The sequence below is a fragment of the Colossoma macropomum genome, unplaced genomic scaffold, assembly GCF_904425465.1.
Source record: "Colossoma macropomum unplaced genomic scaffold, Colossoma_macropomum, whole genome shotgun sequence".
Classification (NCBI taxonomy): domain Eukaryota; kingdom Metazoa; phylum Chordata; class Actinopteri; order Characiformes; family Serrasalmidae; genus Colossoma; species Colossoma macropomum.
In genome coordinates, this window is record NW_023494784.1 from 35,671,467 (window position 1) to 35,699,304 (window position 27,838).

The window sequence follows — 27,838 nt, forward strand, 5'->3', positions numbered from 1 at the left end:
CCTCTTACTCTCTCACTCCCTTTCTCTAATTCATTTATGCTTTTTCTTTCATTCTCTCTCTCTCTCTCTCTCTCTCTCTCTCTCTCTCTCTCTCTCTTGCACTTGCTCTCTGTCTTGCTTTTACTCTTTTCTCTCTCTCTGTTTCTCCTCTCGCTTTTCTCATAGCTCTCCCTCTTTCTCTCTCCCTCCCCTACTTTCTTGAATTCTTCTCTTGCTCTTTTTCTTTCAATTTCTGTTTCTCTTTTGCCCATCCTTTCTTTCACACTCTTTCTCTCTCACTCTCTCTTTTGTGCTCTCTCTCTCTCTCTGTAATGGTTTTTGGCCTGGCATCTCTCTCTCTCTCTCTCTCTCTCTCTCTCTCTCTCTGTAATGGTTTTTGGCCTGGCATCTCTCTCTCTCTCTCTCTCTCTCTCTCTCTCTCTCTCTCTCTCTCTCTCTCTCTCTCTCTTCTCTCTCTCTCTCTCTCTCTCTCTCTCTCTCTCTCTCTCTCTCTCTCTCTCTCTCTCTCTCTCTCTCTCTCTGTGATGGTTTTTGGCCTGGCATCTCTGCATCTCGGCTCTGTTATTTTTCCATCCCTGACTGACAGTACAGTCAGAATTAATGACAGCCTTTACATGTAGAACACAGGCCTGGAGAAATAAGAAAACAGATATGCCCTCCGTAAAACCACAACAGACGGCAGCGCTCTCAGAGGCAAATAGCTCCCCCATAAAACTATAAGTATACACTATAAACTTCAGACTATAAACATGCATTTGGGCCAAAGGCAGCGATTTCTCTGAGCTCAGGAATTGATTTAGCTTTATTCCGTCTTCACAGCCATGTTTAATTGTTGTAGCTGAATGAGCTGGGAGTTAAAGTGTGTGACGTGAGGAGGATGGAGGGAGTGGGAGGACAACAGCGGCCTGATGCCTCTTACGGGTAATTTATCTGTAAGCGCTGATGGATGGATCTGTTGTGGTTCCTCGGTGTGGGCGTCTGCCGAGAGTTTTTTGCTCTGACATTTCAAAAGCTCATGGAAATGAATTTTCTGTGACGGGGCGACACTCCTGTCTGTCCTTATCTGTCTCTCTCTCTCTTTCTTTTCTCTTCTGAGGCAAAAGAAGTGTGATTTAAAGCGGCCGTACGCTTGGTTGCGATGACAAACAAATCTCAGCTGTGATGTTCCTGCTTCTTTCAGGAGCCTCGTGCTTTTGTTTCTTACCTCTTTGACTCATTGAGGCGTTTGGTGGTCATGGTGATGAGCGCTTTCAAATGGTGATGGCCCACACAAGGAATCGCTTCAACTCTGGGTTTTGTCTGGAGCTGCTGTAGAATAGACGCACGCTTTAGAAACGAAAACCCCTTTTAATTGCAGTCCGTAGAAGCAAACAGTGAATTGAGTGACGTGGCCTCTGAGCTATACATCCCAGCATTCTTTAGCACAGGTCAGAAGTGCACAGAAATGATTGGCTGTTGTTGCTCTGGCAAAGTCATTGTAGCATGCAGTCTCGGGTGGCTTATTGCTTTTATACAGTGGTGTCAAAATACAAAAAAGTAAAAATACACCAGTGTTCATTTGTTATATCCTTTCTTATGAATAATTTCTTTTTTACTTTCAGGAAAAAAGCCGCAACCACCTTATTTACCTGCATGGGAAAATGTTTTTTACTGGAAAATGCATTACTGGAATGAGTGAGGGACGCATCGATACCATGCTCATTTACTCATACTTGAACGCATAAAAATGCACAAATACTAACATCCGATACCAGCTGACACCATGTGACGTAAGCCAGGTCTCTGTGGTAGTCGGACACAAAGTCGTTGGTCACTTTAAACATTCCGCCTTGGCAAATTCCCACCAAGAATACACTGTGTATTCAAAAATGTGCCTAAAATGGCACAGTCACAAACACAAGCATCCCCCCAGTGCGGATGGAGACGTGTAGGCCAACAAAACAGAGGCAAAAAAAAAAAGTTGACATTCGCTACCAAAGTCCGTTGATGTGACTTTACTGTGTTTGACTGAATGCAGTAGTGAGGTATAAACTGTAATACTTTGTAAAATAGGCCATAGAGAGACTAGGTTTTCCTACCTTGTGCATCAGCTGGTTTCAACAGTTAGCAACACAGCTGTAGCTTAGTTTCTCTGTGTGTTTGCTCTGTGCTCAGAGCGCAGTGTGTTATTTTGAATGAAACAGCTTTATTTGAAATTGTTTATGGACAGAGCTGTCTGTAGAGGCTGTGTTCTGTGTAGCGCGGACTGAGCATTTTTGTACAGTATGAGTATAAATCGTAGGCTATGTCCGTACACGATGGTCTGTTCAGACATACAGTGGAAGATACCAAAGAACAAGATTTCTTATATGTATGTTTGGCCTTAGAGGACATTCAGCTACAGACTTCAACAAGATAAAACGTGAGCTCCTCTGAGTAGCTTTGGTTGTGATTCCTGCTGTCGCTGAAAGAGACAGATAAAGAGCAAAACTATGAAACTTACTTTACTTACAGCTGTGTAGAAACGCTTTTCTGACAAGGCCCACTCCTCCACTGCAACGCTACTCGATCCAAGGTGTTTGATGTAGCATAGCTAGCTAATTTACTTTATTTAAAATCAGCTAGATTTTAATGATTTAAGGTACATTGCACTCATTTACAATTACTTATTTATAAGGAGGTTACTCAGTATGGTATTGGACTCTAACAAATATGCATTCATGCTCAGTCTGCATGCCCAGAACGAGTGTCCCACTCTTTTACCCCAAAATGTAAGTCATATTATCAATTGTGGAACAAAGCTGTAGAGTATTTCAACTGAATTGCCTTGTGGCTCTGTAATACTTCTGTATTGATTGGTTTGTTTGTTATTATTATTATTATATATGTTGAACACTGGAACTAAATTATGTTTCTTATCGCAGGTGTGCTCTTACTAAATCTGCCTGTTTGTTGTTGAGATGTATTATTATTCTGTTCTCCTTTATGTAATAATTACAGTGAAAACTATTTAAAAAAATTAAAATCAGTTAATTAATCAATCAGTTAATTAATCAATCAGTCAATCAATCAATCAATAAATCAATCAATCAATCAATCTTCCGCTAAGCAGTGTAGTTTATCAGCTATAGGCTAAAGTTACAAAGCCACTGAAACAGTCAAAGCTTAGTGGTTTTTAATGACTTGGCACATTTGTGCAGAATTCAGTTGATGTATGCGCTGATATATGAAAAGATATGAAATACTCCAGTCTTTGGGTGGTTACTCAAAAAGAGTAATCCATTACAGTTACAGTCAATTATTACTTCTGACATACTGTAACGAGATTACTTTACCTGTTACATCTTCTCTACTCATTTCTTTACCTCTGTATTGCTCTCTAAAACCCACACACATCTCCATCTCTACTAATTGAAAGTACACAAGGAAATCCAATAGTGCTTTGACTGCTTTATTTAGAAAGACCCAGCCAGTCACAGTAAACATAATTTAATAGGTCTGTCACTGTGCCTGCCCGCTCTAAACAAGACACAGCCGGTTATGCTAATTGATTAGAATGATAAACAGCTAATGCTGTTTCAAAACCTAGAACCTGGCCAGTAAGATCAGTCCAAAAGCACCTGCCTCGAAACAAAACAAATGTAAAGCTTACGGAGCTGATTGAGTCTGGTCTTGAGTTTTTGGCCGTGAGTCTCATATTGGCATGATTAGATGCTTCAGCAGATTGCTTGCTGAATTTACAGTGGTGGAAAGTTGTTAGCTGTGCTTGTTTTGCAGGTAGCACGTGTATGAGCAAATTACATACAAGATTAAACACAAAAAAAAAAAATACCCATTTTGGCGTTTACGTTGTGTGAAAATGTCATGATGAATGGATCAAAAGAAATGCTCTAAAATCACTTTGAATAAAATCTCCTTCCATTAACTTACATTGAAAGGTAGGACTGTTTTTGCCTTCTCCTGTAAAGTTACTATTTCAGAATATATAGATGGAATTTGTTTGTGTAATTATTACTGTTCTTTTAGAGACACCTGGGCAACACAAACACTGTAACTGTAATGTGATCACAAGAAGTTAAAATAATGTGCTACACTACTTTTACTGGAAAAAAGGAGGTACATTACTTTGTACTGTTAATTTGTACCACGGTACACCCAACACTGTTTGCAGTGGCTTTGAGTCAATCAGATTTCATAACCAGAATTATCCATTTTATAACAGTCACTTAGCCTATGGTAATGGTTCCTTTTGGAGGACAGTGAGGATGAGGAAGGATTACAGACCTGAGATAATTAGTCTGAGGCTGTATGAATGACGCATTTCAGTGAAGTGTGTGACTGAATCACTGTCGCGTCTGATTGAATTCAGAATGAGCTATTTTAGAAAGAGAGCATTTGTTGAAATGAAACTTTCCTATACACCAATAAAGATTCACCTTTAACTGGTTTGAGATATGCTGTAAGTATGTAATAAGCCTGAGATGTTAAGGGGTTACATTGTTTTGCATGGTCAAAAAAAGAAACCTTTGCATTCATTTCTGACTCAGACTGGTGGTTTTGTGTTCTTTGCTGTTCATGCACTCCTTCAGACGGCCTGGCTGAAGACCTTCCAGGTGAAAACCTTCTTCTTTTTATTGCTTGTGCTTGTTAAAGTGCAGTGTGATTGTGTTGGCTTAGGGATGCATGCTTACTCTTCATGTATTTTATATTTATGTGTGTTCCCCCACATAAAGATCCGTCGGCTGTTTGATCTTTTCAAAGAGGATTTAAAATGTATTCATTGTGCTAACGTCTGTTGTTTGACAGGCTTAGGCTGGTTTTGTGACAGCAGAGTAAAATTCATCACTTTTTTTTGTGACCTTTTTCATCCTCTGTTGTCTTTCACATGCGAAAAGCTCATGTCATTGTCATCCAGGCACATCTTTTTATTTCATAATGCTGCATTAAACGGAGCACTCTGCATGCTCAGGTTATAAATCCTTTGCATTCATATCCTTAATGGGGGAAAGAAAGGGACTGTTGAAAAACGCCATTGGATCAAACTCAGCCTTCTTCATTCAGGTACACTATGTCTAAAAGTATCCAGACACTCCTTATTAGTCAATTCAGGTACTTTAAGGTGCGCTCATGGTGTCCAAAACTGCTTGTATAGTCTCCATAGAAAAGCGTTGCCAATTGAATGGGGTGCTCTGTAGCAGCTTCACATGGGTCTAAGCCAGGGGTCGGCAACCCAAATGTTAAGAAGAGCCATTTTGTCCTTTCAACAAAAATCAAACCACCTTGGGAGCCACAACATTTTATGTCCGTTTTACCATCTTGGCTGTTAACATGTCTCAGTATGTGCTAATGTTCTAGCATAGGCTAAAAAATATAAACAAAAACACAGACTTCCTTTGCTCTGCTTTAAGCTTTAGCTCAGCTATAGTCGCTTTTTTCTCATCTCCGGCAGGAAACTTTTCCAGAAAAGTGGAATAGTTTCTTGTAAAATATCTCTCAGCGTTCGACTTATGAGGCCAGTCAGTTTGTCATCACCTGCTTCAATTTCCCATTCAACCCTAAATGGTGCCTGAGGCACCAAAATGTAACTGCTGCACCTTTTAAGGTGGAATGGGGCAATTCAAACAAGAAGCTGACTTCAGCTTCGTGACTTTTTAGTGTTTGACTGTTTCTCGTTGCAGATTAAACGTATCAGGAAAGAAGCTGGAGTGATTATAAGTGCAAATAGGTCTATTCGCCTCTAAATTATCGATGTTTGGTGGTCTGCGCCAAACTGAATGATCAGCAGAGCTTTATTTTACTGCAAAGGAGGATTATTTTCCCTAAAAATCAAATTCTGCTGTGGAGCTGCAACAAGGCAGTAAAAGACCTGTGTGTTGCCAACCCCTGGTCTAACCTTACCATGTCCAAAGCCAAGTGTCAGCACTGATCTGTGAAGCAGTTGAACTGCATTCTCTGCAGTGATGGAACACCATCCAGTATATTTGGAGTGGCGTTTGTGATCCAGAGCTAATTATCCAACATCAGTACCTGACCTCAATAATGCTCTTATGGCCAAATGCAGTCAAATCCTCACAGCAGCGTTCCAACATCTGGAGTAAAGGCTTCCCAGAAGAGTAGAGGCTGGTAGGGAGAAACGCTCTCCATTAACGCCGCTGATTTCAGAAGAATGTCGGATGAGCAGGTGTCTGCAGACTTTTGGACATACAGTGTACATAAAACAAGTTACGGTGATCGAATCATAATAAACTGAAATGTTCATGCTGTTAGAATTGATTGATTTTCCTTTTACTGTGTCAGTTGTGATTGTCTAAATGACAGTTACAGTTGATGGGGTTGACAGTGTCTCTGTAGAGAGTAGAGCTCTATTGTCTGCGCTCGCCTTTGTTGCTTTAGTGGTTAACCGTTAGCTGTTGCTTTGCGTTCCCTTCGCCAGGTGTTGATGGGTTATATCAGCCGTCAGTGTGATCCGGTACCGTGGTTCCTCTCTCGCTGAGGTGTGTGACGCGGGCAGTAGTGTGTGTGACGGGCTGAGAGAGGTGCCAGACTGGAGTTTCCTGCTGATTCATTAACATCTAGCTGACGAATCACACCTGAAACTCAATCTCTGCAGCAAGCCCTGGGCAGCTCTCTCACACTCTGTCAGAATGGATCTGTCTCTCTCTCTCTCTCTCTCTCTCTCTCTCTCTCTCTCTCTCTCACTCCCGCTGTCTCTCTCTCTCTCTCTCTCTCTCTCTCTCCTTCTCTCTCACACATACTTTCGTTTTTTTCTTTTTCTTTTTTCGTTCTTTCTTTCTTTATTTCTTTCTTTGTCGCTCTTTCTCTGTCCTGTTTCTCTCTCTCTCTCTCTCCCTCTCTCTCTCTCTCTCTCTTTCTCTGTCCTTCTGTTTCTCTCTCTCTCTCTCTCTCTCTCTCTCTCTCTCTCTTTCTCTCTCTCTCTGTCCTTCTGTTTCTCTCTCTTTGTCCTTCTGTTTCTCTCTCTCTCACTCTGTCCTCCCATCTCTCTCTCTCTCTCTCTCTCTCTCTCTCACTCTCTCACTGTGGGTTTATTGGCAATTTTCCCAAAAGCCTGGCTGAAATTGCCCCTGTAATGTTTCTTAATTCTGCCCTGTTACTCTCTCAGCCTCCACCAGGCTTTTGAAACCCACACTAAACCTTCAGCTGCTTGTAGGGATTCATATTTTTGGAAGCCGTATCATATATTACACGGGGTTTTATATATGACGTTTCACCCTCCTTTTAAGGTTTTTCTGGTGAGCTAACCTCCATTCAGCCGCAGCATTATGTCTTCTCTCATGTTAAAAAGCAAAAATCTCTTCCTGACTTTACAGAAAATTCCAGTCAGCTGCATCTATTTAAGTGCGCTCCTCCGTTTACTGGCTCTTTGTGCCAGAGGCCTCCGCCTAATGCAGCCAATGCCAAGAACAGTCAGCAAAGCCTTCAGCGGTAACAAATGAAGCCAGGCCACACTGGAGGATTTATTAGGCTCTGCACCAGGGCCGCGTGCTGCCAATGGCAGGAGGTTTTCCTTTGAGAGAGATGATCTGAGGGAGATGCCCGTGCTGAATACTGCGTGCAGCTGCATGTAGGTTAGAGTGCTGTGTAAGGGATGCGCGCTGACTACTGTTGTCAGTGCGGCTTTGACTCAGCCGGCAGACGCCCGCAGGACTCCGTCTCCTCCACAGCACGCTGGCATCATAGCTCCAAATTACCCAGAGTGCTTTGCTATGCTCTGGTGATTGTAATGTGGTCACCATGCGAGCAATAGAACATGCCTCAGTGAAAGTGGAGCTTTAGGTTATGGTTACATTCAACCTTATTACTCAGTTCTGATTTCTTGCTCAGATCTGACCTTTCTGCCTTGACAGTTCACATTCATGTATACAGTGCCACTTTTTCACCAGGCAGTGTGGTACAACACATAGGGAAATATCTGATTGCAATTTTCTGAGCAGTGTTGTAATTTAGGCCTGTTCCATTCTTTTGAGCTTGAGGATAGCGTTAAGATAGCATGCCACGCATGCATTTCATGAGCTCTGCGTTATCAAGGACTTTATACACCAAGCACGATTAGAGCAAATAATATCTTGCACACCAAACATGCTTTTTCAGATGGTGAAAGCACAACATTATTTTATTCAATTCATGCAAACTTTCACCAGCAACGTGAATTCTCTAACCAGTCATGGTAGTCTTTGGTGTTGGCATGGCAACAACCAAGATGACTGATCGGTTTTGTCCCAGCCACTGAAACTTTTTCACAAATTTCAAAATGATTTGAGTCTCCACAACTGGCTCCAACTGGGCTACGAGCATCCAAATTATATGTGGAAGCACTGAAAGCTTCAATTTCTGATTAAAGCATTGAAGCTCTCTTTGCTACTTTCACTCTTCCAAAATGGAAAGTGGATGGCACAGTGTCACCATTTGCCATTCTGTGAGGAGCTAAGGATGTCTTATTTGCACTTGAAGACATTCCGCCTGCTTGTTTTACGCTTCGTCTCGTGGGAGCTGCATCTCCAAAATCAGCTCAGACTGAGTTACGGAGCTACTTTCGCTTTTCCAAAATGGAAAACATTGTGCACAAAAGTCGCAGTTTGACAGTTTCATGAGAAGCAAAGTTTTTGATAGGTACATATTTTTGTAGCAATATGTATAGTTTTGATGTAAAACAATTGTATCAGAATATTTTGCGTTTTCATGTCATTTATTTCAGTCTCATTCAGTCTGCAACAGCCTTTAGGTTTGATTTCCCCACTTAAAACTGGTTAAGACAACATTGAAGTTAGCATATAATTGAAACTGCGACTTTTAAGTGCAGTTTTCATATTGCGCTTTTGATATAAAGCAGGGGTGTCAAGCTCAAAATCTGTGGGCCAGAGAAAAAAAAAATCATTTTTAATTCATGTTGTGTTATAACCCAAACTGGCTGTTGTCAACCTTAATGGATCGGTACAGTTGCAAATCTGTAAAAAATCAGTAGCTAACCAGAATCACTGTCCGTAACTCTACATATTAAACCAAATGCAGAGTAAAAGCTGAATCCTTTTTTTTTTTTTTACAGCAGTGCTGCATGAGAAAACATGTGACCACCACACAGCCTCCAGAGCACCCTACCTAATTTCACAGTTCTGTTGTGCGATTGGAAACAGACACAGGTACTTGATTAGGGTTATGGATGGGACTACTAACTGTACCGTGCTGTACCTCACTGCACGGCACTGCCTGGTTGAAAAACACCTCAAGTGACCCATTTCCGTCATTTGGGTGAATACAGGTCAGCCCTAAAGGACCCACATGCACCACATATGAAAGTAATGTGTTAGATTTGTCCCACTTCAGCCCTGTATTCAGAATATAGGCATTTTGTGTCTTGTCACATAGTTTGGACTGTGATGTGAGGCATCACAGCCAGAGTGCGTGTGTGTTAGAGAGAGAGAGAGAGAGAGAGAGAGAGAGAGAGAGAGGCACTCATCACCCTCTTACGTGCAGAGTGTGTCCTTGTGCTCTGTACTTGTCCGAGGCTGGAGAGGATGACATTGACCTTGCTAAAGAAAACCTTATTACACACTCTTGAGTGAGAGGGCAGCGGCTGAGCGTGTCTCCAGTGAAGAGGCTCTTGGTGGCTGATATGATTTGCCGTGTCTGGCTTTATTAGTCTGTGGTGATTTTCTCAGGTGGAGGTTGCAGAGGCCTCTAAGGGTCCTCAGAGAGCTGAAAGTTTTGGTATAGAACTTAGAAAAATGCTCCCAGGGCCTCTGGATTGTTCTGGAAGCTGCTGGAAGTGTTCTGACATGTTCTAGGCGCTGATGGAACTGTTCTGGTACATTCCGGAAACTGCAGGAATTTCCAGCAGTCAAAACTTTTCTGGAACATTCTGGAAGCTACTGAAAGTGTTTTGAAGCATTTTAGAAGCTGCTGAAATAGTTCTTTAACATGCGAGTACTGTTCTGGAACATTCTTGAGGAGTTCTTCATTTTCTTCTTCTTCGTCGTCTTTGTCTTCTTCGTCGTCTTCTTCTTCTTCGTCTTTTTTGTCGTCGTCTTCTTCGTCTGTTTTTTCTCATTGTTTTTCATATAAATTAGTTTTAATTAAGTTTTTTATGGGTCTCCACTCAGCTGGCACAGTTACCTGTGCTGACAAAATTAAATGGAAAAAATACAAACAATCCATCTCCATACAGTTGGAGAACTCTCTCTCTCTCTCTCTCTCTCTCTCTCTCTCTCTCTCTCTCTCTCTCTCTCTCTCTCTCTCTCTCACTCTCTCTCTCGCTTGCTCTCTCTCTCTCTCTCTCTCTCTCTCTCTCCCTCTCTCGTTTGCTGTCTCTCTCTCTCTCTCTCTCTCTCTCACTCTCTCTCTCTCTCTCACTCTCTCTCTCTCTCTCACTCTCTCTCTCGCTTGCTCTCTCTCTCTCTCTCTCTCTCTCTCTCTCCCTCTCTCGTTTGCTGTCTCTCTCTCTCTCTCTCTCTGTCTTTCTTGCTCTCTCTCGCTTGCTGTCTCTCTCTCTCTCTCTCTCAAGTTCAAGTTCAAGTTCAATAGTGCTTTATTGGCATGAATGTAATGAAATACACTGTTGCCAAAGCAGTTAATAAGAAACACATAAAAAATAAGAAAAAGATGATATTATAATAGAACACTAGAAAATACATTATTTACAGGGTTATTAGTAATCAAAAAAAAAGGCAAATAAAAGAGTCAAGACAAATTTCATAAATATATAAAAATAAAAATCAGTATCAGTTTCTCACTGGTTGTCCCTCAGGTGGTCACGTATCTCGCTGCGTGTGTGATCAGCTCGCTCTTCTCTCCCAACACGTATGGCAGTTTCTCAGAGTCACTGCAGAGCTGAAACTCAGGACAGACACTGCTCACCTTCCCATAGAACTCCTTTCTAATGGAGTCGTATCTAGAGCACTCTGTGAGGAAGTGCAGCTCCGTCTCCACCACTGAGAGCTCACAGTGAGAGCACAGCCTGGCCTCTCTGGGTAACCAGGTCTGTCAGCGCCGGCCAGTTTCGATGGCCAGGCTGTGCTCACTGAGTCTGTACATGGTCAGCACTCTCCTCAGTTTTCTGTCTGTAATTGCCGTGAGGTACGGTGCTAAAGTATAATCTCGATTTAGGGCCGAATAGCACTGAAGCTTGTGCTGTTGATGTGTGGTCTCAGTCCAGTGGGTGATGTAGTTTTGTTCTCTCTCTCTCTCTCTCTCTCTCTCTCTCTCTCTCTCTCTCTCTCTCTCTCCCTCCCTCCCTCCCCTCCTCCCCATACTCTTTTTCATGCTGTCGTGCACTCTGTCTTTCCCTCATGCTCTAATGCAGTTCATCCTGCAGTGCTCCCTGTAGTTTATTCAGTGCCTGCAGACGATGGACTTGCACTGTTTCTACATGATTCAGGCGGGCACAGATGTCTCTCTCTCTTCTCTCATCAGCAGCTGCAACTGTTACATCTCAGATCATACACTTCCATTTTAGCTGTGTGTGTATGTGCACACAGGCGGCACTAGGGGGTTTCTGCGGGGTTCTGAGGTCCCTCTAAGCTCCTGCATCACATCTGGACCAGAGTTGCAGCCACAGAGCCATTCTGCCGCACAGTGTCCCTCCGGAATGCAGAATTACTCTCACAGACGACCTGCTGCTTTGTCTTCCTCGCCCTGTAGACTCGCTTTAATTTATCTTTAAACAAACTCTCCTTTTATGCACAAGCTCTCTCAAAAGCTTTCGCACAAACAAATATGCACAGCAAGCATTTTTGCTCTGAGAATACCAGGCATAAAACACACATGGGGTTGGGGAGGGGGGCCCTCTGGGCCTGCTAGACCTTCAGAGAGGGCATAATTATCTCTGGGAGCTGTGTCTGTACATGTCTGTACGTTTAGGTCATTTTTATTTAATAGAATATTTGTATTTAAAATAGGCAAGCCCTGTTTTACTACTCTTTTTCATTACTGACTTTTGGATAGAAACAAAATATTTAAATTTTTTAACAGAAAATGATCTGATCAGAATTTCTTTGGGATCTAGATAGATGCAGCAAAGCTGGCTCTCCCATTGGTTAGGCCTTCAGGCATTAGATTGATGGTTTAATGTGCCAGATTAGCCACCAAGTGACAGTGGGATCGCTAAATCAAGTTCTTATTTCCAATGGGTGCAACCAGATTCGTCACTCAAGGCCTTCTGGATGTCCTAGATACATCACAGACTGTGAATATGAACAACAGCCTAACCGTTGGGTGTCTGTCAGATGGTAAACATCAGAAGCTGTATACCTGGACTCTTTACTCAAATAATCACTGTAAAACCGGTAGGTGAAATATATGTTAAAATATGCCTGTGTTTAATGTAGAATTGTGAATTGCTGTTAACTTAGCTCTCACATACCACTAGAATCCCATAGAGGCGCTAGAAGAAATTAGACTTATCTTAGAGGTGTTTTTGGCTGTTTTGATATTTATGGCCCAAACTGAGGGCCTAGCTGTAATAGTCACGGTTCACTACTACACACACAGACACGCACACACACACACACACACACACACACACAGAACTGTAATTGAGGCTGCAGTAATATGTGTGACCTCATCTGGGTTTTCCCTGGCAGGTGAGACTGGAGTTTGGGAGAGAGGCCAGGAGGTGCTGTATTTCTCTTCAGCTAAAGACATACTCATACAGTCCCTCTGCTTTTCTTCTTTTCCCTCCTGTCCCTTGCTATGCATCAAAATGACTATGGCTACGAGTTACACCATTGCACCATCTCCCCTACCACTCACAGTGAAACACACACACACACACACACACACACACACACACACACACACATACACACACACACAGTTTTTCAGGTTTGCTGTGTAGGCTAAACTCTCCTGCTCTGCAGCACAAAGCTTGACCGTGTGTGTGTGTGTGTGTGTGTGTGTGTGTGTGTGTGTGTGTGTGTGTGTCTGTGTGAGGCCTGTGAGCTGCATGCTGTATTCTCCATAGACCAAATTACTTCTCGGACTATTCTGCAGCACTGTGGGAGTTCGATTCACTTTCCTGAATCAATTCTTTCAAACTGTTCATATCAAAGAATTGGATCTCCAATTCAAGGATTCATTTATTCACGTGAACCATCCTCATAACTTCTGATCTGTGCATATTAGCGTTTGATTCTTTCTGAGTTATTCATCAGTGAGTTATTCTGATGTCGCTGTTTCTGCTCACTAATGAGGTCAGACCCAGAATACACAAATCACAAATACATGGAAAGAAAGGCATTTACAGTCTACAAAGTGAAAAAGTGAACTGATTCAAAGAGGTTGTTTTTAAATTCTGAGCTGGTATGTTTGGGATTGCCATGATAATTTGATTAAATCATACCACATTTTTTTAAAAAGCTTTTCTCAACTCCCAAGTGGTGCAGCTCCCTAAGCAACTGGCAGTGTCATCTGGAGATCATGAGTTTGATCCCTGGCAATGTCACAGCCATCCATGGTGCTCTCCGTCTCTCTCTCTGGATGAGTAGAGTGGTCGTCCCTCTTCCATCATACTGTGCAGTGCTGGTCAATGTAGGCACCAAAATCCAATAAAGTGGGGATCCCAAGCCGCTCCCAGGCCAAGTTGGAGATATAATCTCTCCAGTGGGTCCTAGGACGACCCCGGGGTCTCGTCCCAGTAGGCCGTGCCTGGTAAACACCCACTGGGAGGCGTCCAGGGGGCATCGTGTTCAGATGCCCAAACCACCTCAGCTGGCTCTTCTCAGTGTGGAGTCGTAGTGGCTCTACTCCGAACTCCTCCCGGATGACCGAGCTCCTCACCCTATCAAGTAGAGTGTAGCCAGCCACCCTGCGAAGAAAGCTCATTTCTGCCACTTGTATTCCCAGTGTCATTTTTTCAGTCATTACTCACAGCTCATGACCATAGGTGAGGGTCAGGATGTAGACTGACCGGTAAATGGAGAGCTTTGCCTTATGACTCAGCATACTCTTCACTGCTACAGTCTGGTACAGTGACCACATTACTGCTGCTGCCTGTCCCAGCCTGCGGCTGATCTCACGATCCCTCCTCCCATCACTCGTGAACAAGACCCAAAGATACTTAAACTCCTCCACCTGGGGAAGGTCGGTCCTTTCCCCTTACCTGAAGTGGGCATGCCATCCTTTTCCAGGCTAGGACCATGGACTCAGACTTGGAGATGCTGATCCACATACCATTTTTGGCAGTGGTTTGTTATTGTTTAGTCAAATCCATTTCTGTTTGTCTTTTTTGAAAACTCTGATTGTTCAGTGATTCATCAGAATAATCAGTAGGTTATTTGATTTACTAATACAGTCACTAATGATAGCCATAAGTATGTTATGATATGACAGGTATGTTACGATTTTAGGTTAAATATCGAAAAATTCATGTGTTGTAGCATGCTTGGATGCAAACACTGCGTATATGCAACAGAGTCATTTGTACTTAAACTAGTTCATTGAAAAGAACAGGTTCAAAAGAATGATTCGTCCGTGAGTCGAATATTGCTGTTCTGCAGACTGTTCTGGGCTTTGTGCCTCTGGCTGTGTAGACCCAGCAGGGAGCCTGGGTTATACTGTATAATAAGAGCTAGAGGCTGAGTATTTGCTCTGCAATTTTAGCATTGCCCACTATTAGGAGGAGGTCAACAACTCCAGCTCCTCATGCGCCAGGATGCTAGGTCGTGCTATACTAACATTGCTGGCAATCAGAGACTCTTTTCAATTAAGGCTTTAGCAGCTTATCTCGCAAAACGTGAGCAGGATGGATAAAATGTTTTTTCTCACTTAGAAGCCTTTGGTTTTTTATTTTCTGACTGTGTGTGAGGGATTTCTGTGTGTTAGCGTGCTGTGCTCTCTGCCCCATCAGCACTGAGGGTTACAGGGATTAGCTGTAAAAGTCAGGGAGCTCCTCTCTGCAGGCGTCCTGTGGCCCTGTCCTCATCTACACTGTGCTCACTTCTCATGTGCACTTGATCACAAATGCAGTGCATTTACTATAGTAGTGTATTTACTACAGTGTATTTACTCAGTGCTAAAGCAGTGAGGGTCAGATTCTGAGCTCACAAGAGTGAGTGTGAGTGTATTAGAGCGCTATCTTATTTGGACTGTTTCTCTGCCCTCAGCAGGTCTACGAGCATCCTATGCGAGTCAGCACAGCCATCATGGACCCGACCTCCGCTCAGCCATGTCTCCAGACCGCCACATTGGACCCATCTACGAGGACCGCGCCTTCCAGGGGCCACTGTACCGCAGCCCCAGCCATGTCACACACAGTACCCTCTACCGGTCACCCTCAGGTTAGCAGCAATGTTTTGTGTCATTTTTAAAGGAAAATTAGTTGAAGTAATTCAGCACTGCACTACTTTCTTGTTTCCACAGAGCTAAATCAGTCAACCTTTATCTAAGCTCAGGGTACACTGAGGGTGGCCCTCATATACATTTATCTGTGATAAATGTGATAAAAAGTGTCACAACGAAAGTGCGATAAAGCATAAGGATATAATGAAAACAATATCATGCACAAAATAAAGTTTTTTTAAAATTGAAAATGGTTACCAAAGCATTAATCAGATTATTAAGTACAAAGATAAATAAAGAACAAAACAACTGAAAAAGAGAAAAAACAGATATGAAGCAAGTAAAACAAAAGTGAAACTACACTTAAGATAAGATAATCCTTTATTAGTCCCACAGCGGGGAAATTTACAGTGCTACAGCAGGAACTCAAGAAGTAAGAAGAAGAGAATTAACAAAGTAATTAACCTTGATAATTACTTTACAAGGTTACTGTTTGTTACTTGTTACTTTATAGACAATGTATAATACTAAAGATAACAAATAAGATAAAAATGTAAACTCTGTCCTTCACATAAACTCTATTCACAAAAATTAACCATATAAACAATTATATTTCAAAAGGCAAAAAATGTTTACATTGTAAGGATATTTTACCCAAATTACACGTGCACTATTACACATGGAGTATTGGTTATATTACACGTGGGAATGGTGATGAATTAAGAATAGAAACATTATAAATAGAAAAGCAAAAACTCTCTACACTCCAGAGATATTTTACATGTGTCGCACATGATTGGCTCACCAACAGACTTATATATACAGACTTAAATAACTCAGAATTTTTAAGTAGCTTCAGAAAAAAGCTCAGGTATTTGAGTATGCGTGTGTCTGTAAGCCCCACCCCCTCCCCTGATGAGGGAGACACCTGGATGCCTATAGCTATGATCATTGACAGTGGAAGACTGCAAATGAGAGACGCTTTAAAGAGACAGAGGGCGTATCAGCAATATAATTTAACATTTCAATACACATACTAGATATTTCGATACGTGTTGGTCATTACAGCTTTAGTATAAGTGTATAAACCTTGGTGTGTCTGTGAGGAGGATATCTGGAGGGGCTGTGTGTGCCTGTGTGACAGAGATGTTAATGGCTCAGGTGCACTGTGTCCCCCCTCTTATCCCGAGGGAACACTGTGTTCCTCAGAACCAGCTTTTCTTCTCAGTGGGGGAGAGAGAGAGAGAGAGAGAGGGAGACCGACAAAAGAAAGCACATCAGAAACAGATGAAGAGACAGACAGACAGACAGACAGCCCACTGTAGACAAATAAGAGAGAGTGAGACTAAAGGAGTCCATTATGCAAGTGGCACAGCGCTAACAGCCGAAGGGGACCACGGCAGGAGTCTACTGCGTCACTAAGCATTCTGGGGAAATTGTCATTCTCTTTCTCTCTCTCTCTCCTTCTCTCTCTCTCTCTCTCTCCTTCTCTCTCTATCTCTCCTTCTCTCTCTCTCTCTCTCTCTCTCTCTCTCTCTCTCCTCTCAGGCTGGTAGGTTTGTTAATAAGACGGTCTGAAGTCGACAGTAAGTGCTCAGGATGTGTTTACGCTTCGCAGCAGAGAAGTGAAGAGAGACAAAAGGTCGTTTGGGGCTCTTTACCAGAAAGCGCTCTCTGTCGTGGTGTGAAATTAAATCTTCATGGCTTCTTTAATCAGAGTGGTTGCCACTCGTGTTTTTGCAGACAAACTGTGTTTGAAGGCTCTGAGTTCGGTTGGCATTCAAATCAAAGTGAAACAAATACTGTACTTATCTCTTATACACAGCAGTAAGGCTGCACGACAGAATACTAGTATTGTGGTCATATTGGGATACTACATACTGCGATTCTGATATGCATTGTAGTATATTAAAAACACCTTACTGAACTGAAAGTGTGACATGATTAAGGATTAACCTGCATCATTATTATTATTATTATTATTATTATTATTATTATTATTATTATATTATCATTATTATCATTAGAGATGCACTGATCATGGTTTCTTTGGTCCTTTTCCTATTTCTTCACAGCCAAATTGGTAGATGGCTATTTTTTTTTTCACACTGTGGACTAAATGAACAAATTAGCACATTTTCAGTACTTACAATTAGCCAGAGTCTCAGTGTAAATAACATTTTTTCCTCTGTGATGAGCCCTAAAACTGACATTTTAAAGCATTAAATGAAAAATCAGTTGCTACATCGAAAGTGAGATCCTACTCACTATTTAGCTATTTAGCATGTAATTATGCTGCGACATTCTGATATAGGTGTAGGAGCAGCATTTAAAAACAGCACGAGTGCTCCTACATTAGGTAGTGTAGGCTGGTATTACACACTTACACACACACACATTTTCTAAGCCATTTATCTTTCTGGGTCGCGGGGGGTGCTGAATCCTATCCCAGCAGTCATTGGGCGGAAGGCAGGAAACACCCTGGACAGGTCAGGCTGGTACTATTTCAACCAAAATAATATACTTTCGTTAGGTGAATTCCTTGAAATCGTGTTTGGTCAAGGTGCTCACACCCTGCAGTGAAATCACTGTGATTGGTCAGAGGGCTCATGTGTGCATTGCAGACTTCGATATATAACTGTGTATTATGTCAGTATTGTGAATGCTGATTACACTATAATGCTTAATAAACTATATGTGTTATGCAGCCCTACTCAGCAAAAAAGCTCTGTGATGCTCTAAGCAGAGCAGTCTGAGAATCATAAATACTGACGGACCATTAGTTCTTTACTCCTGGGCTCCTTAAAGCACCGTTAAATCGACTTCATTTGCATCTGCAGGAGCATAAATGTCACTTGCCATTTTCCTTTTGCTGGCATTGTGCAGAGGGAGAGAGAGAGAGGGAGGGAGAGAGAGGGAGGTTACAGTAGTCACAGAAGAAAGCCATTTTCATAGCAGATGGCACTTCTAGTCTGATGTTTGCTGCAGTGCAGGCTCTGCATGTGGAAAGTTCAACTATTTCTCAGTTGTGGGTCAAACAAAAAAAAGAAAGTTGAGGGAAAAAAAAACAGGTTCGTTGACAACCGGACTCAAGTGTTTAGTAAGAAGGGCTAACAGTGTGTAGGAAGCCTACAGCTTTCACCTTCTGTAACTAGCGCCACCAATAGGAGATGCTGGGGGGTGGTTTACATAAAAAAAAGACAGAAAGAAACATTACACCTTGTAAGTGTATGTATGCTTCTTATATTGTTCAGTTATTTCTTATTCATACCTCATTAAAACAGACTGAATCAACGTTCACATTTGTGTTTGTAAGTAGAAGAGCGGTCATTTGAATGTCCAGGAAAGTCATTATTGTGCATACAATCTTGTTTTGCTGGAACTTTTACATCTTTTAGATGAAATCAGAAGTTCAGGCTTGAACCGGTCAATGAGGAATCTAAATCAAATGTAAAAGTAACTTATTAATGGGAAAATGTGTAATTAAATATGTAACGTAAATAAGAATGTACAACTGAAACACCATTAGATTAAAGAATGGCATGAGATTTGACAGAAAATGCAGCAAGTAAGGGTTTAATCTTGATACTAAATGTAATTTATTACATAACTAACTATGTTTTATGCAGCTACATTTAAATAATTATGCAATGCAAAAACCAAATCAAACGTATAGCAAACAATAACTGTATTTCTAAGGTTAGTGAAGCAAATGAGTAAACTAGAGAACGGCATGTGATAAACACAGAGGTGAGTAGTAACTAGTTACATTTACTCAAGTAGGTGTACTTAAGTAAAACAATGATGGATTTGTATTTTTTGTTATGATACTGGATGTACAAAGAGGAAATACTGCAGTTCTATAACTTCTCAGTACTTCAGTAGTTTTTTGACCCAATGCCTTTGTACTTGAACCAAGTATAAATGCTTGTCCCTGAGTATGGGTCTAGGCTACTCTACGCACCTCTGGATAAACATAAAGGAATTTTGCGTCTGCACACAAATCTAAACCCCTCTCGTCATTCAGATGATCATTCAAGTCACTGTAAATTACACGAGTGCATTTAGAGACCTCATGTGGAAAATCCTTTCATGATTACTGTAACATTGGAGTGGTGGTGAGGTGCTGACTGCAGTAATGACTTTCATTCCTGCCAAAATTCTTGAGTGTGCCTGACTGAAGTCATCTGTCTTGCTATATTTGCTCGAGGGAAGGAGACAGGCCACGTGTCTAAATATTTTCTCAGCTGAGACCCCGTCCTCTCACACCTGACTGCATGTATGGGGAGCCAGTGTGTCAGACTGAACCTAAATAAACACTCTCAGAGACTGACCCAGCAACAGGCCTGGTAAACAGCATTAATATGTGCAGCTTCGTCTGCTTACCTGATCTCATTTTTACCGTGTTATATTTTTGTGATATTTTGACTAAAGTACGCTGCGCATTCACTTTGTAGACACCTGCATGTCCAATGTTTCTTCTGAAATCAGGGGAATTAATAGAGAGTTTTTTTTTCTTCTTTTTCTTCTGGAAAGATTTTACACTAGATGTTTTGTGGACATTGCTGTGAGGATTTGATTGCATTCAGTCACAAGAGCATTAGTAGGGTTGGATGATCAGTCCTGGATCACTCCAACTCATCCCAAAGGTCTTGGATGGAACTCCATCACACCAGAGAACACTGTACCACTGCTCCACAGCCCAATGCTGGAGGGCTTTGTATCCCTCTAGCATGGCAGTGAGCATGGTGACCTTAAGCTCATGTCCAGGTGCTCCAGAAGGTCTATTCTGTTGTCAGTGCTACTCTATTTGTAGATTATATAAGCTGTGTTGAACACAATAGATGCAGCTTAAAGTCGCTGAATTAACTAATTAGCAAGTGTCTAAATACTTTGAAATATGGTGTTTACTCCGATCTCACATTGATGTAACAAGGTTAAAGATTGGTTTGCGTTATCACTTGATGATCTGTGTATATTTGTTAGATCCTGTGATAGCCTTGATTGATCAGAACACCAGCAGAAACTTACCTGGAACGTTTGACCTCAGGCTTTGTTCGTATTGGATCTTAATGCAGCTTTTGATACTGTTAAACACCAGATTCAAATCCTCCATCTTCAATACTGGGTGGACCTCTCAGGCACAGTTTTAGACTGGTTTAAATCATATTGAAAGAATAGACAGTTTTTGGTTTCACTAAAAAAAAAAATCATCAAAAACTGGTAACATTTCTTGTGGAGTCCCACAAAGTTCAGTTTTAGGGCCTTTGCTTTTCTCTTTCTATGTTATCTCTAGATTATGTCATTAGGAAACATGGTATCAGTTTTCTTGCTATGCTGAGAAAACGCAATTATACATTTCCGTTCCAATGATCAAGACACTGTAGACAGGTATACCAGCTGTATGTGAGATATGTGACTTCTCAGTGGATGTCACAAAATTTTCTACAACTGATCCTTGGTAGTGAAATGCGGAGAAAAATGCTTTTTGAGAAGCTCAGTTCCTTAGCTTCACATACCAAACCTGAAGTAGGAATCTGAGTGTAGTCTTGGTCTCTGAGCTCTGTTTTACCCCACATAAACTTAGCATTTCATTAAAACTTATGTCTCTTTGCTATTAATCTTTTTATTATGATTTGTCGTTGTCTTCTGGGATTTTAAATGATTACTCAAAGTTTCTTCGCTTGCTGTCAAACATTATCACCTGCACTTTGAGTTACCACTGGTATGAAAGGGTATAAATTAAATTAGTATTGTTGTTGTTGTTGTTGTTGTTGTTGTCTGATGTTGTCTGATGTTCAGGATGCTCAGGATGAAAAATGTGTGTGATTTATTTGGCCTCCATATATTTCCATATTTCAGCCTTTTGCAGTTTAAAAACTGTAAAAGTCAGTATTGCAGTGCTGATTAGTGTGTAGTATATTGCACAGCCCTAGTTCACACATGCATTTGTTTTTGGTCCTACGTTTGGAAGTAGACTGTTACGTTAGGGAGAGGCCATCTCAGTGTAATAAATCAGGCCATTGGTTGTGTGTTTGTGTGTGTTTTGTCTCTACCTCCGTCTCTGGAATGTGACTGACTGACCCTTTACTGTGACTGTTTTGCTGTCCAGAGTGTTTAACAGAGAGAACTGGGCTGTATTACAGCAGTGACGCAAGCGAAGGGAGAGAGAGTAATTATTCAAGAATGAAGATTCAGCCAAGATGCTCACAGACTAAATATTTGAAGACTTGGCAGGATGTGCTGTGTGTGTATATATGTGTGTGTATATATGTGTCTGTGTGTGTGTGTCTGTGTGTGTGTCTGTGTGTGTGTCTGTGTGTGTGTCTGTCTGTGTGTCTGTGTGTGTGTGTGTATATGTGTGTGTGTGTATGTGTGTGTGTGTGTCTGTGTGTGTGTGTGTGTGTGTGTGTGTGTGTGTGCCATTTAGGATGTTAATGGAAAAGTACATTAGACACATTGTTTTACAAAAAACATGTATCTCTATGTCCTGATATTGTATCAAAACAATATTCATGTGTGTGAATATTAATGGCTTGGGTGCATGTGGCATGTATTGCTGAAGGAGAAGGTCAGTCTACAGCAGAGTCACACAGTGCATCAATGAGGTGCAGCTGGCCCCAGTGAACGCGGGATTATCTCTCTTGCCACACACTCATCCCTCGACAGAACCTGCAGGATTTATTCTGCAAAGCTGCTGCACGAAGAAACAACAACAATCTTTGGCTGAGAATGTGTCTTATTTGCCCAGCATTCAACACTGCGCTCACTCGCAGCACTAATGACTTCCAGATTGAGGGAATAACTGTGTGTTTGAAAGCTCAGTTTAAAATTACTCTCTCCCTCCCTGTCTCGCTGCCTCCCTCTCTCACTCTCACTCTCTCTCTCTGTTCCCACGCTGTGTTTTACATGTTCTCATGTGTGTTTTGTTTGTCTTTTTTTCTCATGAAGGTGTGGGGAACCTTCAGAGAAGCTCCAGCCAGCGTAGCAACCTGACGTACCAAAGAAGCTCGTACATGCTGAATGCAGCAGCTCCGTACTCAGAGCCGTACCGGCCTGGACCCTACCGGCCATCTGAGGGCTACACCCGGCCGGCCGTGGGCATGGACGACGGAGCCACTCGCTCACCATCCATCGACAGCATCCAGAAAGACCCTAGGTACGTGCTGAAACTTAGATTTGTAGCCTAAACCTTTCTTTTCCATTTTATTTTTACATTTTTTCTACCGTTTTTTGCTTTTTACATTTTGACACTGGAATAAGAAAACTTCACACTTTCAAAACAGGAAGATTGCAGGAGAGGGAATGTGTTAATGTAACATAAAAATGAGATGGAACTATCAAGTGGTGCACTGTCTAAGTGTTGTCAGGTGATTGAGAGTACAGTCGCTGGTGAGGCCGCAGCTATCTGTGGCCTGGAATCCAAGAAAGCATGATTGTCCTTGCTCACTCTGGGAGGGTAGGATTGTCCTCCCTCTCCTCCATAACTCAGCACAGTGCTAGCCAACACAGACGTCTGTTAGCTGACGTAACAGAATTGGCAGTTAGTGTGTGTCTCCAAGCATGTTGTGCTGTTCAGTAACATTGTGTTAGCAGCAGTTTGAAAACATGGGGTGGCTGGCTTTACATGACTTAAAGGAAATGCATGATGGCCTTCACCCTTCCTGCTGTGAAAGGGAGAGACCTAGCTAGGAATTCAACATGACCGAATTGGACAAACTATTTCTATCAGAGGGTGTTTGAAAGTTAAAACAAAAGTTATGAGGTTTTCTCATGCCAGTGACAATTTAAAGCTACACTGTGTAAGTTTGGTAACACGTTACTTGAAGGGTGTCTACATAACACATTCATAACATCTTACATAAACGATTCATAACATGTTCATGAACGTTTAAATCAACATTCGTAAAGCATACGTTTTACATGATATTAATATGGATTGCTTTGAAAAACTAGATCATTTTCAATGAAACGCCTCATTTCTGGACAGCCAAAATAGAAATGACCCAACTTTACCCCTTTGGTCGTTAAGTGCTCTGACACTAAGGCACACCACCATACTAAGAATCAGTCGAATGGTTGTTCCTAAGCATATTTATGAGTAATTTACTGTGCATATAGTAAAGTAACATGTAAAGCAACAAATGCTTAAGAAAAAACACATAATTAAAAAGAAATCAAAAGTGTATGTGAAACGTGCCTGAGTGTCAAAGCATGACCAAAGGGATAAAATGAGGTCATTTTTATTTAGGCTGTCCAGAAATAAGCCATTTTACTGAAAATAATATAGTTGTTTAAAAATAAAAAAACTGTATTTTCATTTTGAACGTTGTATCTCAGTAAAATACACAGTATTCCATATTAATATCATATAAAACATATACTTTATAAATGTTGATTTAAACATTCATTAAAATGTTATGAAGTGTTTATTTAAAATGTTATGAATGTATTATGTAGGGACCCTTCAAGTAAAGTGTTAACCGCAAGTTTTCCATTGTAATTGCGCACAACCTGCAGAAGAACATAACGCCGGACCCTCTTCAGAGGATAAATCTGATGATTGCGAGCAAATTAAAGGAGTATTTAAAGGGAACTCAGTCAAAACTTGGTGAAGCACGTGTCCTCTGAGAATAGAAGTGAATTACCTACTATCGTCATCATATGTTCATCAGTATAAAGTTGAATTTGCACTTGAGACCTGAGCATTGAGCTGGACGTGGTCCAAAAGCTCCCAGGAAGTCTGACCCATCTCCTCTTTCAGGCTTTACAGGGTGAGCAGAGCACAGACAAAGTGTTTTAGCATATTTTTTGCTCCTGACTCAATAAAGCTGCTTCTTTCTGTTTTAACAAAAAGTAGACTTTACTTAAAGCTTCAGTTACTACAAACATTATATATAATTTGACATATTTTACCATTAATATTCAGCTGTAGAGTACTATTGTGTCATTTCCACATGTTCTCTAAGGGATTCTGAGCAGTTTAGTCTATACAGAGCAGATAAAGCTAGGATTATAAATATGCTCACGTGTAACTGCACTACCATGCTAGTGTTGTGAAGGCTGCGTAATGGTAACAGTGCTTACTGGGCTTGTTTCACACACTGCTGGCTCAACACTAATACATTCTCTCCGTTCACGCTGGAGCCTGCTGGGCAGGGGGCCAAGCGTTGGACATTATGCCACATGCCTGGCCCACTTTACTATGGATTCCCGCTCTGCTGTGTGCACTCCTCTCAGTGTCTGAGCGAGACGTGTGAAGGAATAAGTGCTTGTGTGTGTGTGTTTTATTTCCCCTCTTGACCTGCTCTCCTCAGATTCCCTGACCTTACTCACCGGGGGCGCTGTTCACACTCCTGGGTGTGATGACATTGCCGAGTGTGTTGGAGGGGCTGACACACACACACACACACACGCTTTTATTCATACACGGAGGGGAAACTGGTAGAGGAGACGTTTGTAGGGCATAAGACTAAATACTCACCTGGGAAGTGAGTGCGTGTGCTGCAAGCTCACAGCAGGGTTAATGCTGTGTTGCTCCAGGCTGGTTTTGATTAGGTGGTTTTGCTATTACAGTAAAATGACCCAGCTTTTCTCCATTATTCCATTCAGTACAACAGCCACGCCCACTCAGCTGTGTTTTACAAGGCGCCCTTCAGAATTTCATTTTACTCTCCGTTCAGCTGTTACAGGGTCGTAGTGTGCCCGAGGTGAGGCTGACAAACAAAAGTGTGCGTAAGTTGGGAGGTTCAGTGAGTTTTCTTGCAGATCTTTTTTGGTGTATTGTTGAGATTTGTTTAATTGTTTATTTGTAACTTTATTAATAAAAGTATGTACAATTTATGGAGTTTCCTTGATAGTTGGAGAAGTCGTCTAGAGTACAGAAATTGTCTAAAAACAGTGGTCTCCAGCCCTGTTCCTGGAGAGCTGCCCTCCTGCAGAGCCTAGTTCCAACCACAGTTTGCCACACCTGCTCCAGCTAATCGACCTCTCCCCAAGTCTCTGACTGGCTGGATCAGATGTGTTAGAGTTAAGTAGCTGTCAGCGAAGCTCTTTGGATACAGGTTGGAACTAAACTCTGCAGGAATGTAGCTCTCCTGGACCAGGCTTGGAGACCACTGGTCTGGACTATCACAACAAACTCACACACATAAAATCACAATATATTGTGTGTCTCTTTATTTGGATATATTCTAATGCAGTGCTTGTTTGAACAATTGAGCACTTGCTGCCCAGATAAATAATTTTACCTATTATCTTTTGCACAATCCTTTATATACACACACACACACACATCACACTCACGCACCCATGTGGACCCCTGAATACAGCCAGATCTTAATATCCTAATAAAGATGCTGTGCTGCTTTCAGGTGCAGACATTACTACAGCACAGGGCAGGCATGCTGTGATCTCAGTTTGATGCACTGTGTTCTCTGGTGTGCTCAGATCATGTTCTCATAGAAATAGTCTGTGCGGAGAATCATGTGCTCTCGATGATTGCATCTTGTAGGGAGGGAGTAGTTGTTCTTGCCAGATGTCACAGGTCTCACACTTTTTTTAACCTTTGTGAGTTTTTGCACTCTGTAAGCTTTTTTTTGTTGTTAAAATTGAAAGATGTGTCATATCACACTAAAACATGGTGCATATGGTGCTGCCAGTCAGCCTGTAAAGCCTGAAGTAGTCATTTAAAAGTCAGAGGTGTGACTGTGTCAGAGGTTTTTAAACCAAGATACGTGTTGAGGCATCTTGTGCAGAAGGTCTGGCTCAATGTTTAGGTCTCAAATGCAAAATCAGCATTACACTAATGAAGATATGATGACAACAGTAGATAATTCACTCACTCCTTAGAAGACACGTCCTTCACCAAGTTTCCAAACTTCTCTTTGAATGCTCTTTTAATGCGCTTGCAGTTGTCAGATTCATCCCCTCGGGGAAGGGGTCTGAAGCACAAACGATGTTACAAAATGTTCTACACGAAATTATGCATTTCCACCAAAGGTCTCTAAATCCCCCAAACTTACATAGTGTACCTTCACAGTGATAGTCTGGCAATAAATCAGATTTACAATTTTCCCCCTCAGAAAATTCAGAAATGTGTTTGATCATTTAAAGCATGTTTAGAGTGTCAGGGTCCTCTTATATCTTGGGTAGTAATACAGTACTCTGACTGCGTCTGTGTGCGTGTTCCAGAGAGTTTGCGTGGAGGGATCCTGAGTTGCCGGAGGTGATCCACATGCTGCAGCACCAGTTCCCCTCGGTACAGGCCAATGCGGCTGCCTACCTGCAGCACCTGTGCTTCGGAGATAACCGCACCAAGGCTGAGGTACACACACACATACACACACACGCTGAATTTTAAGCGAGGCTGAGGTGTCATTCATGCATACAAATCAATGCTTCGCTAATGTCTACACCTGCACACACACACAAAGATGTGTAATTCTGCCTTGTGGAGTCTCTCTCCTCAGCAGGGGGCTGGAGAGACCCTCAAAAAACTGCCTTTTCAACCAGCAGGAGCTCCACATTCATGCACACACACACACACACGAACAGTGATGAATACATCACTCACTGACCTTGCTAGCGTTGAATAATGACATCAGCTTCACTCACAGTCAGAGATACAGCAAAAAAAAAAACATTCAAACTGCTGCATTTACTCCAACACTTCTTTAACACAGACGCAAAACCAAATCTGCTTTTATCTGTATTTACATCTGAGTAAATATTAAGTGAATATATATATATATATATATATATATATATGTGTGTGTGTGTGTGTGTGTGTGTGTGTGTGTGTGTGTGTGTGTGTGTGTGTGTGTGTGTATATATATATGTTAAGCACTAAAAGGCTTATCCCAGCAGGCATCAGTTGTCATGTTAGTTGTTTTTCATCAGTTTTGATCTCATTTCAACTTAGTATGAATTATGACAACTAACTTTTTTTGGAATAAGCTCTTATAAATGTCTATGTAGGTTTATGTCAGTTATCATGTAGTTGTCATGTAGCCCTTTGAACGCTGCACTTCAGTACAATGTTACGATATAGACAATGTATTGCTGTCGTAACAAAACCTGTGCAAAAGTCTTAGCCAGCTATGAAATTCATTTAAAATCATTTATCTTGGCAATAAATGTATGCAAGAAAATAAATACAAATAAACGTAAATACAGTAAAATGGAGCAAGAATATTTAGCTTTTAACAAAGTTATATTATTAATATTGGTTAGAAGAATGCAGTTAGGTTTTGGGGTTTGATTTTTGACTTGCTGAACTCCAGCCATTGCATGGATTTGTTAGCTTCCATCCGCAGCACCTGATTTATTTTAATAAACGATTGATTAGATAAACTAGATATTGGATGGAAACACTGTAAATACTGGACTACTTCGGGGAGAGATTTAGAAAAGGTTACACGCACAAAGAGAACAATCACAATATATTGTTTGTCTGTTTATTTGTATTTATTCTAATTTTAGTGATTTTAAACAAATAAGTTATCGTTCTTGATAAATGACTTTATGCTTCTTTTTCTCAGATGCCTGAGACTTTTGCACAGTACTGTGT

At 41.5% G+C, this 27,838-nt stretch overlaps 1 protein-coding gene across 7 annotated transcripts in view; it reads left to right on the forward strand.

Moving 5' to 3' along the window:
* Window positions 1–27,838, forward strand: part of LOC118807966 (plakophilin-4-like) — a 168,291-nt gene that overhangs the window by 113,484 nt on the left and 26,969 nt on the right. For 3 of the 7 annotated variants that reach the window (XM_036570248.1, XM_036570199.1, XM_036570258.1), the window contains 4 exons: window positions 4,569–4,592; window positions 15,096–15,266; window positions 22,219–22,426; window positions 26,461–26,593. In XM_036570248.1, the coding sequence (XP_036426141.1) occupies window positions 4,569–4,592; window positions 15,096–15,266; window positions 22,219–22,426; window positions 26,461–26,593 (536 nt within the window). Of the gene's footprint in view, window positions 1–4,568; window positions 4,593–15,092; window positions 15,267–22,218; window positions 22,427–26,460; window positions 26,594–27,838 lie in introns of all 7 variants that reach the window. The other 4 variants (XM_036570228.1, XM_036570238.1, XM_036570210.1 and 1 more) reach the window with 3 other exon arrangements.